Below are 14,974 nucleotides of genomic sequence, written 5' to 3'. Positions count from 1 at the left end.
GCCTCTCCCGTGGCAGAGCACAGGCTCCAGACACGCAGGCTCAGCGGCCATGGCTCACGGGCCCAGCCGCTCCGCGGCATGTGGGATCTTCCTGGACCAGGACACGAAACCGTGTCCCCTGCATCAGCAGGCGGACTCTCAACCACTGGGCCACCAGGGAAGCCCCAAAGCACTTTTTAAAAAAAATTTTTGGCTGCGCTGCAAGGCATGCAGGATATTAATTCCCCAACCAAGGATGGAACTCTGTGGCCCCTGAATTGGGAGCAGGGAGTCCTAACCACTGGACCACTAGGCAAGTCCCCTACAAAGCACTTTTAGATACATGATCTAATCTTCAAACAAAAAAATATATACAGTGAAGATGAATAATTTTATCCTCATTTAATAAATAAGAACACAGGGGATGAGAAAGTGCAGCAGCTTGTGCCAGGTCACAATTCTTATATTTCAGAGCTATAATTCAAATCTACAACTGCTAACAAGTCCAGTGATTTTTCCCACTTTTTTTAAGCTACGAAATCCTATTCATCTAATGGAGGAACTGGGTAAAAATGCACAAAGATGTTTACTAAAGTGTTGTGCAATATCAATATTGCACAATAAATACCATCACATAGATCTGTATTTATCATGGAAAATATGGACAAACATCCATAATACTACATATAGTGAGAAAAGCAAGTTTAAAACAGATGTACACATAAACAATGTGTTTATGTAGAAAGAAGCTGGAAAGATATGTGTAGGAAAATGGGTTTTTTAAACAATGTGTTTACGCAGAAAGAAGCTGGAAAGATATATTGTGTAGGAAAATGGGTTTTTTGATTTTTTTAATAAACTTTTTTTTTTTTTTTTTTACTTTTTTTTATTATTTTTTGGCCGTGCCATAGGGCACGCAGGATCTTAGTTCCCCGACCAGGGTTCAAACCCGTGCCCCCTGCTCGGAGACTTAACAACTGGGCCACCAGGGAAGTCCCCTCGTTGTTTTCTTTGTTTTGTTTTGTTTGGCCGCACCGCGTGACTTGAAGGATCTTAGTTCCGGGACCAGGGATTGAACCCAGGGCCACGGCAGAGAAAGCACCAAGTCCTGCCCACTGGACCGCCAGGGAATTCCCCCGGAAAACGTTTTTTAAAAGTTGTAATACTCTAAATTTTTATATATTATTACTAATACTAGATTAAATGCACATTAGTGCTTAATATGTGAATAGTGGGATTATCTCATTTAATCCTCACAATAACCAACTTGCCTAAAGGCTTACTGTTAAGTAACGCAGCAGAACCGGACGGGTATCAAACCCCAAACCTCATGCTCTTTGAAGGTAGATCATCCTGTCTCACGTACAAAGATCATTTATTTTATAATCAGAAAAATCCATGAGGTTAGTTTAAGAAAATCCTGTTCAAAACTTCACTTCTCGGAGTCTACTGTACTCCCCAAACAATCTGGGTCTCTTACAGCACCTAGGGCCATCTGATTAGCATTGGTTGGTCCCTTATTCTACCTCTCCTAGCGGCCTGAAACCCCAGCTCACTTCCTCGCGCAGTGGGCGCCCGATACGTGGAACACTGAGGACTGCCCTTTACTTAGCTCGTGGAGAACCTGAATTGATGATCAGTGCTCACACGACATTAGGAATTTCTTTCCAAGCATTGTAGGCTGGGGCCACACGAGGCCTCTCCATTTCCCTCGCGCACCGTAGCCTCCTTGCCTGCACCTACTTCATCCCCTCGGCTTCCATAGTGCTCTCGTCCCAGCTGGGCCGGGAGCCCGAGGGTTCCCTAGGTCGCGGGACCTGCCCGGCCGACCCGCCAGGGCCCCGGCTCCGGCTCTCGGGACAGGGACAACAGGCTCCACGTGGGCCTGGGAGCCGCCATCTCGCGTGCTGGCAGGAGCAACTGGCGCTGTCGGAGCCGCGGCGGGGCGGAAGCTGCTGCCCGTACTCAAGATGGCGGCCCCGGCGGGCGGGGCCCACGGCTCGGAGACCGCGCGGAGGAGCGGCGGCATGGCGGCGGTGGCCGAGGAGCCGAGTCGGGGATACTGGGACGACGAAGAGGAGGAGGAGGAGGAGGAGGAGGCAGTGAGTGCGACGGCGGAAGCCCGCGCGGCGGTGGAGAGGGTGGCTGCTCGGCTGTGTGCGGGGAAGGGAGTCGGGACGCGGCGGGTTTGCGGGGGCTCCTGGCGGGATTGTGCCTCAGGGCGCGCGGAGCGGCGGGCAGCTGGCCCCAGCCGTATGGGCTACACGGAAGTTCGAGGGGGAAGGAGGGAAGTTACCTTAAGTAACGGCGCGCGCTTCCTCTTGTTGAAAAAAGGACCTAGTTTTCACAAAGGTGGGGGGTCGTTGCACTGGGGAGGTTTGGCTTCTCTCGTTAATGCCTGCTTCTTCCTGCACACTCGCAAGCTAGCGCCTTTAACCCCTCTTTCTTCCACCAGGAGCAGTTGGTTCTGGTGGAATTATCAGGAATTATTGATTCAGACTTTCTCTCAAAATGTGAAAATAAATGCAAGATTTTGGTGAGTCTTGTAGAATTGGGGGGTTGTTGTAGATTTTCTTAAATTTAAAACAAGAATGAGTGGTGAAATATACCCGTCCCTAAGATTGATATATTAATTTCACGTGAACAAAGCAGTGAACGCTGGAGACAATTACAGGAGTACAGGGGGACTGTGGGAGCAGCTGGGAGAAAGTTAATGCCTAACTCTGCCTGAGTGTCTGCCTGTGTGGCTGGAGAGAGGTAAAGATTTGGAGGGTTAAAGCATTTTGATATGGAACATTAGGTTTTGAAAAAATACACCGTTTTATATAGTGAGGAGAGTGAGTAAAACACAAAGGGCAGAGAGGATAATTAGATATGCACACAGAGGTTAAACAGATGCAAACTGGTATATATAGAATGGGTAAACAACAAGGTTCTACTGTATAGCACAGGGAACTATATTTCAATATCCTGTGATAAATGATAATGGAGAATATGAAAAAATGTATATATGTACAATTGAGTCACTTTGTTGTACAGCAGTGATTACACAACATTGTACTTCAACTATACTTCAGTAAAAAACAAAATTAAAGCGGCTTCCCTGGAGGCGCAGTGGTTGAGAGTCCGCCTGCTGATGCAGGGGACACGGGTTCGTGCCCCGGTCCGGGAAGATCCCACGGGCCGCGGAGCCTGCGCCTCCGGAGCCTGTGCTCCGCAACGGGAGAGGCCACAACAGTGAGAGGCCCGCGTACCGCAAAAATAATAAAAAAAATTTTAAAAACTTCAAAAACTAAAGTATGGAAAACAAACAAAAATAGTGTGGAGAAGGGAGAGAGAATACCTATTAAGAAAGGACTTCAGGGGCTTCCCGGGTGGCGCAGTGGTTGAGAGTCCGCCTGCCGATGCAGGGGACACCGGTTCGTGCCCCGGTCCGGGAAGATCCCACATGCTGTAGAGCGGCTGGGCCCGTGAGCCATGGCCGCTGAGCCTGTGCGTCCGGAGCCTGTGCTCCGCAACGGGAGAGGCCACAACAGTGAGAGGCCCGCGTACCGCAAAAAAAAAAAAAAAAAAAAAAAAGAAAGGACTTCAGGGCTTCCCTGGTGACGCAGTGGTTGGGAGTCTGCCTGCCGATGCAGGGACGCGGGTTCGTGCAGCCCGTGAGCCATGGCCGCTGAGCCTGCGCGCCCGGAGCCTGTGATCCGCAACGGGAGAGGCCACGGTGGTGAGAGGCCCGAGTACTGTTGACTTGAGCTATGGTATCGGGAGTTACCCTCTGGTTTATGTTTAAAATCTTTTGAGCATTTTTTTTTTTTTTTTTTTTTTGCAGTTCGCGGGCCTCTCACTGTTTTGGCCTCTCCCATTGCGGAGCACAGGCTCCGGACGCCCAGGCTCAGCGGCCATGGCTCATGGGCCCAGCCGCTCCGCGGCATGTGGGATCTTCCCGGACCGGGACACGAAGCCGTGTCCCGTGCATTGGCAGGCGGACTCTCAACCACTGCGCCACCAGGGAAGCCCTCTTTTGAGCATTTTTGACAAAACTTCCTCTGTTCTTACTTTATGTTGAAGAGGATGTTGATTGAAATAGACCTTGCTACTTGGGTATGAATTAAGTAGTCTTCAGTTTTGTAGCTGCTGTGATGAGAGCAGTTTTAGCTTATCTTTTACTTGCTAGGACAAGAAGCTCCAAAGGTTCCCCAGCTTTGGAAATCAGTCTCCTTGGTAGCAAGGTTTCATGTAAACGTCTTGTTCTTTTTTTGCCATGCCACACGGCATGCGGGATGTGGGATGTGGGATCTTAGTTCCCTGACCAGGGATCGAACCCGTGCCCCGTGCAGTGGAAGCGCAGAGTCTTAACCGCTGTACCACCAGGGAAGTCCCTTGTGCTTTCTTTTTTAAATTGAGAAATAATTGACATATAACATTATACTAGTTTCAGCTGTACAACGTTTTCAATATTTGCATATATTGTGAAATGATCACCACAATGTCTAGTTAACACCCATCACTACACATCGTTACAATTTTTTTTTCTTCTGGTAAGAGCTTTGAAGGTTTACTCTCTTAGCAATTTTCAAATATAAAGTACAGTATTATTAACTATAGTCACCATGATGTTCTTAAACATCCCAGGACTTATTTATTTTGTAACTGCAAGTTGGTATCGTTTGAGCCCCCACTTCACCCATTCCCCCCACCCCCAAGGCTTTTTCTAATGATGATTTTTTTAATGATCCTATATTCTGTTGTAGGGAATTGATACTGAGAAGCCCATTCTGCAAGTGGACAGCTATGTCTTTGCTGGAGAGTATGAAGGTAGGAGGAAGTCAGAGAGATGAAACTCCCTTTTTTTTTATATGCCTTTCAAAGAAAGTAGCTCTGTTACTTCTCAACAAGTTGCCTTCACGTTTTTCTACAGACACTCTTGGGACCTGTGTTATCTTTGAAGAAAATGTTGAACATGGTAAGTGATTGCTATGTTGACTCAACTCTTTTTACTATGAAATATTTCAAACATACTTATGTATGGTGGATATTAAAATTATAAGATCTCATGTACCCCTTGTCTAGCTGTATCAAATCCTCCCTTTTGGTTAGGTAGTTAAAAAACATTCCACATACCTTTGAAGCCCCTTGTATACCCCTCTCCAAACCTACTCCCTTCCTCTGTCTTCAGAGTTAAATCACTCTCCTGAATTTGGTGTTTTTCTTTCCTATACCTGATTTTATATTACATATGTATGTATGCGCACACAATAAATAGCACTTTCTGTGTATTTTCACACTTGATATAAGTTATAGCATATTATACATATTATTCTATGTCTTTTTTCCATTAGAGATGTTTCGAGATTTATACGTGTTGATATATATCTGTTTTCCCTGTTGCTTAAGATTCTATTTGTGACTATACCACAGTTTATTCTCCAATTTATGGACATGTAGGTTGCTTCCGTTTTTACCAGTAATTATTAATAACTACTAAAATTTATTGAGTGCTTTCTGTATGTCAGGCACTGTTCTAGGTGCTATAAGTATTAACTCATTGAATCCTCACCACAAGTCTATGAGGTAGATGCCATTGTTTTCATTTTATATTTGAAGAAACTGAAGCACAGAGAGGTAAGTAACATTCCCGAGGTCATACACAAAATAAGAGGCAGAGCCAGGATTTGAACCCAGGTGGTCTGCTCCAGAGCCCATTTTCATAATTATGCTTATTAACTCACTACAGAAATGCTGCCATAAATATTTTTATGTTTCCTTTTGCATATATGTAAAAATGTCTTGATGAGTGTGTGTACTAGATTCAACCATATGAAATTACCAATTTGGGCCGAAGAGCGACAGTTTCATGTGGTTGAACTTAATAGATGTCACTGTGTTGCTTTCTAAAGTGTAGTATCAGCCACACAGTGGCAGGGTGTGGAAGTTTTCCGTGTGCTTCACATCCTTAGCACAGAGCCTCATCCTCCCTCCTGCCTACGCCCACAGTTTTTATAAAGCTGTGACCCCCAGCAGCAGGTTGGCAGCGGTTTTTTTCTCATCTTCTTTCATGATCGGTAATGTTCTCCACTCCAGTCCGGCTTCAAGCAGTAGGTCTGCCTTTGGTCCTTCACTTTGAGTGGCAGAGTTTTCGACCTCATTACCCTGTAAGGCCAAATTCCTGGCCTCCCTTTCCTGCTTCCGAGCTGGAGCCTAATAGGCCCATAGCTTTAATCTCACTTTGTGTTTCTGTCCCGTAGAGATGTTTGTTGTCTTTGAGTTCACTGTGCCTTTTGTTCTTATGTATTTTATCTGATATTTCTCTGTGCTTGGAGCTGGAGGAAACTGGAATCATTGAGGCTTAACATGATTATTTGATGGCATCAAGCAGCATAATAGTGTTCATTTTATATTCTAGTGGATGCAGAAGGCAATAATAAAACAGTGCTAAAATATAAATGCCACACAATGAAGAAGCTCAGCATGACAAGAACTCTTCTGACAGAAAAGAAGGAAGGAGAAGAAAACATAGGTTAGTTCACTTAGTTCTCTGAAAATAGGTGATTTAGTATTGGCTTTATGAAACACTGCTGCCAGGATGTTCTTTGTACTTTGTAGTAATAACTATATGTGATAAGTAAAGTATATTAAAATTGAGGGTACTCCATGAAAAGTACCAAACATAGATTTAAAATTGAGTTGAATTCTCACATAGCAGGGGGCACTGGAGACATATAAGAAATTTCTATCTTCTTTGCATTGGAAACGATTGTGAGGAGTTTGTCAAGAAACTTGACATGATTTCAACCCCAGGGAATTCAGCAACTACTTCTCTCTCTCTCTCTCTCTCTCTCATTAAAACTTCTTTGTAAGTGCAGAAGATGTGATGATAGCAGTTCTCGATTCCCAAGGAGTAACCCCATAGGATCTCCTGAACTTTTGGCAGATGCAGTAACCTTCCCCAAGATGCTCACAACTGGAAGAAACTGGCTTTATATGTGGGAGGGACTCTAGGACCAGAGTTGTTAGTCCTGGGTCTCGTTCTTTAATAAGCATCCATTTAGCCTTCTCCAGTTGCTCGTCATCCCACACTAGAGACCTTAGGCCAGTGCTTCTTGCACCCATAGCAGGCGCATGTTTGTGGAGATGAGCAAATAAACACTTGGTGGTTTAAAGCCCATTGTTCACCACACCAACCTCCTTCTCTTGCCCTAGGGAATTTGTGACACAGTCAGAATAAAGGTGTTTGTCCACCAAAAAAAAAAAAGACTTATTGCTCAAAGACATATTTGAAACTCTAGTAAATGAGACCCTATTGATGAATATTCATGGTTTGATTTATTATATTTTAAGGAATAAACATTTGAAGGTGCATTAATCATTTAGAAATTAATTATACCAGCTACACGTAACTATATAACAAATCTTTGTTCTTATATATTCCACAATTATCCCTTTTTTTAGGCACTCCAAAAATAATAGGAAGTAGGCACTTGAAGTTCTAGAATGAATTCGAAAGGCAGATACATACCAGATAGCTTAGCTATCATTTAGATATTCTTTTTAAAGGAAGTTATACAATTTCCTCTCCTATAGTTCTTAATAATCTAATAGATCTTTGGGAAGATTTGTGTGTATCTTTCAATCAAATAAATTAGTAACGAACTATTCAAGGCTGTATTGGTTACCTATTGCTGCATAAAAAGTTACCCCTAAACTTAAAGGCTTAAAACAACAACAATAGAACACCATCTTACACGTTTCTGTGAATCAGGAACTGGGGAGCAGCTTAGCTAGGTTGTTCTGGCTGGGGTCTCTCATGAGGTTGCAGTCATTGTGTTGGCTGGGCTGTAGTCATCTGAAGGCTTGAGAAGGGTCGGAAAATCTAATTGTAAGATGGCTCACTCACATAGCTGGTGAGTTTGTGCTGCCTGTTGCAGGAGGCCTCACTTCCTCACCTCCTCACACTACTGTTTGAGTGCCCTCCTGACACGGAGGCTGGCTTTCCCAGACCAAGTGATCCTTAAGAACAAGGTAGAAGCCACAATGTCTTTTATGAACTATCCTTAGAAGTCACATTCTGTCATTTCTGTGATATCCTATTCCATGTGGGAGGGGACGACACAGGGGCGTGCTTGTCAGAAAGGTGAGGATCATTGGGGACCATCTTGGAGGCTGTTTGCCAAACATGGCAAGATGCTGGAGGCAGAACAAAATACACAGGAAATGTAGTCCTTACTTTCTAGGAACTTGTACTCTAAAGCAAATCACGTTGAAACAGACACGGATGACTATGACTCCACACCCATTTCATTCAACTTATTTTAAGTATCTGTTATGTGCCAAGTATTATGCTAGATAACAGAGTAGGCTTTAGGATGGCTTTGAGGTTTTAAACTTGGTGACTAGGAGAATGACGTTATAGCAAGAAAAAACTATGAAGTCAATAGTTGAAGCTGAACTGGAGGGAAAGAACAAATCGATTTTTGAAAGAGGGAGACTTTATAGTAGTAATACATGAGAAAAGATATGGGATCAACAGTAAGGATGTTTCAACAAACAGCTGCAGAAGAGTTAGTTTATGAATGGGGACAGGAACAGATGGATGCGTGAACAGGGTGACAAGATAGGTTGGTATATCTTACATATATCTAATGGAACTTTGAAGGTGAGAGTAAACAGCTTGGGCTATAGGAATTGAGGATCCATTGAAAATACTTAACTGAAAGGGTCATAAGGATGAAAGAAAAAAATGGCTAGCATTATTGGAACAATTTTTTTTTTTAAGATTTATTTATTTAGTTTATTTTTGGCTGTGTCAGGTCTTAGTTGCAGCACACGGGATCTTCGTTAAGGCATTTGGGATCTTTCGTTGCGGCGCATAAGCTCTTCATTGTGGTGCACAGGCTTCTCTCTAGTTGTGGTGCACAGGCTCCAGGGTGCGTGGGTTCTGTAGCTTGCAATACGCAGGCTCTAGTTGAGGCACGCGACCTCAGTAGTTGTGGCATGCGGGCTTAGTTACCCTGCAGCATGTGGGAGCTTAGTTCCCTGACCAGGGATCAAACCCGTTTTCCCCTGCATTGTAAGGAGGATTCTTTACCACTGGACCACCAGGGAAGTCCCTGGAGCAATTCTCAATTGTGGGAGTTCATTGACAGGTAAGGGCTTTGACTGTGAGTATGGAAAGGAACAAAAAATTTTTTCAAGGGTGTTTTTTGAGAGGTGTCTTATTTCACAATTGGATTTTTCAACTCAAAATGACAAATAAATGTTGACTCAAGATGATAGAGTGGTATCATCCATTGTATTATGAAAACTGAATGGGTAGGGAGAAAATTGTAGGGAAGTGACAAAATTTTCTTCAAGACAAAAGATGGCAGTGGGAGCTCAGTTATCTCTCAGAATGGGTTGGGAATTGGACTCTGGGAAAAGGGCTTGGAATAGTAACTGAAGTTGATTACTTTTAGTGATTTTGATGATGCATACCCTATAGGCATTCCAAGGTCTCCATGTAAGATGGAAATTATATGATCATTTATCAGTAGGTACAGGCACCATGTTCCTTTCTTTACGTTGGGGTTTTATTTTGATAAATATTCATATGAACAATTAAATTAGAAATATATGTAAGTAACTGAAATTCCTTTTTCATGTTTCTTGGTTTGTCCCCCTGCCTCCTCCATTAGGTGGTGTGGAATGGCTGCAAATCAAGGAAAATGATTTCTCCTGTAGACCCAACATGATTTGTAGTTTTCTGCATGAAAATGAAGAGGATGAAGTTGTAGCTCCAGACCCAGATAAATCTTTGGAGTTGGAAGAGCAAGAGATTCAAATGAAAGATAATTCAAACCTGAGTTATGAACAGGAGAAACCACCAAACTTGGATATAGAGGATTCTGGTCCTCTTATTGATATCCCTTCTTCTGAGACAGAAGGCTCTGTTTTTATGGAAACTCAAGAAACTGCCTTAGAAATCACTCCTAGATGAAATGTTCCTCATAAAAACTAGTCATGATGTTTTTAGAGTTTTTATATAAAATAACTGGCTTTGTAGTTTTCAGTTCACAATTTTATTATTTTTGTTGGCTATATACGCATTTCCAATTATAATATAGTTTAATATACTAGAATCATTAAGGACCAGATACGAGTTTTTAAAAATATGGTTTCAATGACTGTAGGGACCCTTCTGTGATGAGTCCTTTAAAAGGGGGTTTTACTAAGGTAAGTGTGAGTTTCTATTGCAGCCATCACAAATTACCACAGACTTAGTGGCTAAAGTGTATTAAGCTACACAAGTGTATTGTCTTATAGTTTTGTAGGTCAGCCATCTGATATGGGTCTCACCTGGGCTAAAATCAAGGTATTTGCAGAGCTTCATTCTCTTCTGGATGTGGCATGGGGGACTCCATTTCCTCGTTCATTCAGTTGTTGGCAGAATTCAGTTCTTTGCAGCTGAAGGATCGCGGTCCCATTTCCTTGCTGTTGGCTGAGAGCCATTCCCAGCCAAACCACTTCTAGAGGCTGCCTGCATTCCTTCACTCATGGTCCGCTTCTCTTCAAAGCCAGCAATGGTCAAGTCCCTCTCAGTCTTTGAATCTCTCCTGCTTCTTCCATAATCCTATTGATGATGGACCCTTCTGCCTTCTTTTAAAGGTCCATTTGATTACACTGGGCACATCTGGGTAACTTCCCTGTTTTAAGGTCTATAACCTTAATTCCATCTGCAAAGTCCCTTTTGCCATGTAATTTAACCAGGCATAAAACTGAGAATTATGGCATGAAAACATTTGGGGGGCCATTTTCCAGTCTACCAATGTCAGTATTACTCCTGAGAACAGAAAAAGAATTCAGAAGTGCTTAAGGGTGAAGGTACAGTTCTGATATTCCAGCTGTAATTTCACTTCTTTCCCACTGAATAAAGATGGTTGGAATTCAGCTGTAACATTCTACAATATTATGGTGATAACCTAGATCTACCCTAACTTGTATTTTTTAAGTAAATTAGTCACACACTTTGATACAGGTTGAACTATATGAAATTACCAATATTTGTTTCTGACTATAAAACTCTGCAATTTTATATGGTTTAACCTGGTACTAATAAGTTAAAACACTCCTCACGTTAATTATATCTCACAACTGTTGGAGGTGTAACTGTTGTGACAGATTAGAGAACTAATGTTCTAGGATGAGGAATTTTTTCCTTCAGTAGGTTTTGTAAATTTTTACTGTTTATTTGGAAAACAACTTACCCTGATTAAAAGCATTTCCAAATCATAAGTGTGTATCCTCCCAATTTTTATATGACTTTAGTGTCAGCTTTTGTTTAATCAAAAGCTTATTTTTTTCTACCAAATGGTATGAAGTCTCTATGTGGAGAGACTGCTAATTACTTGAGCCAGCATCTGGTCTTCCTTTATTTCTTTGTAACAGAATCCCAGAATTTATTCAGGTTAGCAGTGTGCACAGCTTTCCTCATGTATATGAAAGTGGCCGTATTATCTAGATGTTAGTTCTTCCCAGCTTGATCTATAGTTTCAATGCAATCTGAAATAAAATCACAGCAAGGTTTTTATGGATATTGTCAAACCAACTCTAAAGTTTATATGGAGAGGGAAAGACCCAGAATAGTCAATACAATATTGAAGAACAGTAGGAGGACTTCACGACTTACTGTAAAACTACAGTAATAGAGACAGTGGGAACTGCTGAAAGAATAGACAAATAGGCCAATGGAAGAGAATAGAGAGCCCAGAAATAGACATACATATAGTAAACTGATCTTAGATCAAGGAGCAAAGGCAATACAATGGAGCAAACATAGTCTTTTCAATAAATGGTCCTGGGACAACTGAATATCCATATGCAAAAGAATGAAGCGGGACCCCCCCCCATCTCTACTATATGTATATATAGATTTATTCAAAATGGACCAAAGGTCTAAATAAATGTAAGAGCTTAAAATGATAAAACTCTGAAGACAGGAGACATGGGTTCAGTCCCTGGTCCGGGAAGATCCCACATGTTGCAGAGCAACTAAGCCTGTGTGCCACAGCAACTGAGCCTGCGCTCTAGAGCCTGTGAGCCACAACTACTAAGCCCATGCGCCACAATTACTGAAGCCTGCACGCTCTAAGGTCTGCGGGCTGCAACTATGGAAGCCCACATGCCTAGAGCCTGTGCTCCCCAGGAAGAGAAGCCACTGCAATGAGAAGCCCACGCACCGCAACGAAGAGTAGCCTCTGCTCGCTGCAACTAAAGGAAGCCTGTGCTCAGCAACGAAGACCCAATACAGCCAAAAAAAAAAAAAAAAACAAATCGTTTATTATGTTGGATTAGGAAATGTCCTCTTAGATATAACACAAAAATTGCAAGCAACGAAAAAAAAATGGATACATTGGACTTCATCAAAATTGAAAAGTTTGGGCTTCCCTGGTGGCACAGTGGTTGAGAGTCCGCCTGCCGATGCAGGGTACACGGGTTCGTGCCCCGGTCCAGGAAGATCCCACATGCTGCGGAGCGGCTGGGCCCGTGAGCCGTGGCCGCTGAACCTGCGCGTCCGGAGCCTGTGCTCCGCAACGGGAGAGGCCACAACAGCGAGAGGCCCGCGTACCACAAAAAAAAAAAAAAAAAAAAAAAAAAAAAAAAATTGAAAAGGTTTTCGCTTCAGAGGACACTATCTAGAAAATGAAAAAGCCTATTCAATTGGAGAAAATATTTCAAATTATATATCAGATAAGGGACTTGTATGTAGAATATATTGGAAACTATTACAACCCAACAATAAAAAGACAACCCAATTTAAAAATGAGCAAAGATTCGAATAGACATTTTCCTGAAGAAAGGTATACAAATGGCCAATCAGCCCATGGAAAAAATGCTCAAAATCGTTTGTCATCAGTGAAATGCAAGTGAAAACTACAATGAGATACTACTTTACACCTGCTAGGATGGCTTAATGAAAAAAGATGGACAATAGCAAATTTTGGAGAGGAATGGAGAAGTTGGAACCTGTGATTAATAGAATAATGCTCTCCCCAAAAGATGCCCATGCCTAAACTCAGGGATCTGTGAATACGTTACCTTATTTGGCCAAAGGGAATTTGCTATATGATTACGTTAAGGATCTTGCGATGGGGGTTATTATTGTGGATTATCCAGTTGTGCCACATGTAATCACACGGGTTTTATAAGAGGGATTCAGAAGTGTCAGAGAGAAAAAGAAGTTGTGGCAGTAGAAACAGAAGTTCAAGTGATGCCTTTTGAAGATGGAGGAATACTAAGGAATGCAAACGGCTTCTATAAACTGGAAAGGCAAAGAAACAGTCTCCCTGAGCTTCTGGGGGAATGTACCCCTAGTGACAACTTAATTTTAGACGTGTAAAACTAATTTTAGGCTTCGGGCTTCTAGAACACTAACATAATACATTTGTGTTATGACAGTAAATTTGTGGTAATTTGTTACAGCACCAATAGAAAAACCAATTCCAAACCCTCTTACATTGCTAATGAAAATGTAAAATGGTGCAGACAGAAAATACTTTGGCAGTTCCTCAAAATGTCAAACATAGAATTACCACATGCAGTTCTACTCCTAGAGAACTGAAAACAAAAGTCTACACAAAAACTTGTACATAAATGTTCAAAGCAGCATAATGCATAATAGTATAAAAGTGGAAACACAAATGTTCATAAATTTTTGAATGGATAAACAAACATGGTATATCCATAGAATGGACTATTATTCAGTCCTAAGTAAAGAAATTAATGTACTAAGAAAGAAGTACTGATACATGTTACAACACATATGAACCTTAAACATGGACACTTATGAACATAGTAAGTGAAATAAGCCAGATGCAAAAGGCCACATATTGTATGAATCCATTAATATGGTATGTTCTCAATAGTCAAATCTACGGAGACATAGGTTAGTGGTTGCCAGGGGTTGACAAGGGTTGAAAGTGGAGAGTGCTACTGGGTTATGAGAGGGTGATAAAAATGTTTTGGAATTAGTGGTGATGGATGTACATCTTTGTGAATATACTAAAAACCAAGAAATTGTACACTTTACGGGGTAATTTATGGCATGTGACGTATACGACAACTTAAACATTGGGGGGAAAATAACAATCAGAAGTGTTATTTTCTGCATACATTTTATGTGCCAGGCACTGTGGCAGTTATAAACTCTGTTTATAAACTCTGCCTCACTGATCTCATAGTTTTGTCAACAGTGCATATTTCACATTGATAATTTTAGTGACTGAATACCTACCATGCCACCAACCTTTCTAGCATCCTGGAGGATTCCCAGATGAATAACACCTGGTCCCTGAATATCTGAGTCCAGGTATACACATGAGACAGGCTGGGACCTGGGACCATTTCCTGCAGAGCTGCAATGCTTGCACCTGAACAAACGTCTCCTGGAGTAACAAAATACAAAAAAACTATAAGAGACTAAAAATATGTGCATGCACAGTTGGGGCAAATTATGGGCAAGAAACAAAAAGATCAGAAAAACCCCATTGCCACTTCTGCAGAGCTGGGTGCAAAGGGAGTAAAAGCAGGGTACTGCGCATGCCCCCTGCAACCAACACCACCAAATGCATGAGCAAACCACCTAAGCTACCCCTCCAGCCCACCCCTGGACACACCCTACCCTCACCCCATATAAGGAACCAGCTCACCTGCGCCCCACCCCCTACCTTCGGGAACTAGCAAGGGAACCTGTTACTTGGTTTTGCTCCTTCCTGCAGCCACAGAAGCCCCCCAAAAGCCTTGTCTGAATTTCTTGGCTGGCCTCTTACCAATTTCTATTGATTGGGGAAGGCCGAGAACCCTGGTCTATCACACACAGGTGTGTACATCAAGCTCCAAGAGGAGCCTGTTGATTTCCGGAAAAGAGCCAAGACAAACACCGGTAACCAAGGAAACAGAGCGCTATTTCATCCCAAACGGCCCCCAGCGCCTCCAAGCCTCCACGTCGGCGGCGGTGCCAGGA

At 42.5% G+C, this 14,974-nt stretch overlaps 1 protein-coding gene and 1 long non-coding RNA gene across 3 annotated transcripts; one reads left to right on the top strand and one right to left on the bottom strand.

The window, feature by feature from the left end:
• Positions 1–1,934: 1,934 nt before the first annotated feature.
• On the top strand, positions 1,935–11,244 carry GTF3C6 (general transcription factor IIIC subunit 6). The gene is made up of 6 exons (XM_027088636.1): positions 1,935–2,081; positions 2,435–2,515; positions 4,731–4,794; positions 4,898–4,942; positions 6,383–6,496; positions 9,651–11,244. Exons 1-6 carry the CDS (start codon positions 1,950–1,952, stop codon positions 9,950–9,952), a joined length of 738 nt encoding a protein of 245 aa, XP_026944437.1. The 5' UTR covers positions 1,935–1,949; the 3' UTR covers positions 9,953–11,244.
• On the bottom strand, positions 10,019–14,963 carry LOC113610478 (uncharacterized). Of its 2 annotated transcripts, none has more exons than XR_003429099.1 (3): positions 14,781–14,959; positions 14,246–14,396; positions 10,019–10,795 (listed from the first exon to the last, which is right to left on the bottom strand). It is a non-coding gene; the product is annotated as an uncharacterized LOC113610478 (long non-coding RNA). The 2 variants fall into 2 exon arrangements; XR_003429100.1 differs by lacking the exon at positions 10,019–10,795 and adding an exon at positions 11,373–11,514 and having other exon boundaries at positions 14,781–14,963.
• Positions 14,964–14,974: the final 11 nt, after the last annotated feature.

This window comes from Aethalodelphis obliquidens, unplaced genomic scaffold, assembly GCF_003676395.1.
Source record: "Aethalodelphis obliquidens isolate GAN/ISIS:26980383/991018 unplaced genomic scaffold, ASM367639v1 scaffold3, whole genome shotgun sequence".
Lineage (NCBI taxonomy): Eukaryota > Metazoa > Chordata > Mammalia > Artiodactyla > Delphinidae > Aethalodelphis > Aethalodelphis obliquidens.
The sequence above is the reverse complement of the archived record's forward strand: the minus strand, read 5'-3'. Positions and strand labels throughout refer to the sequence as shown.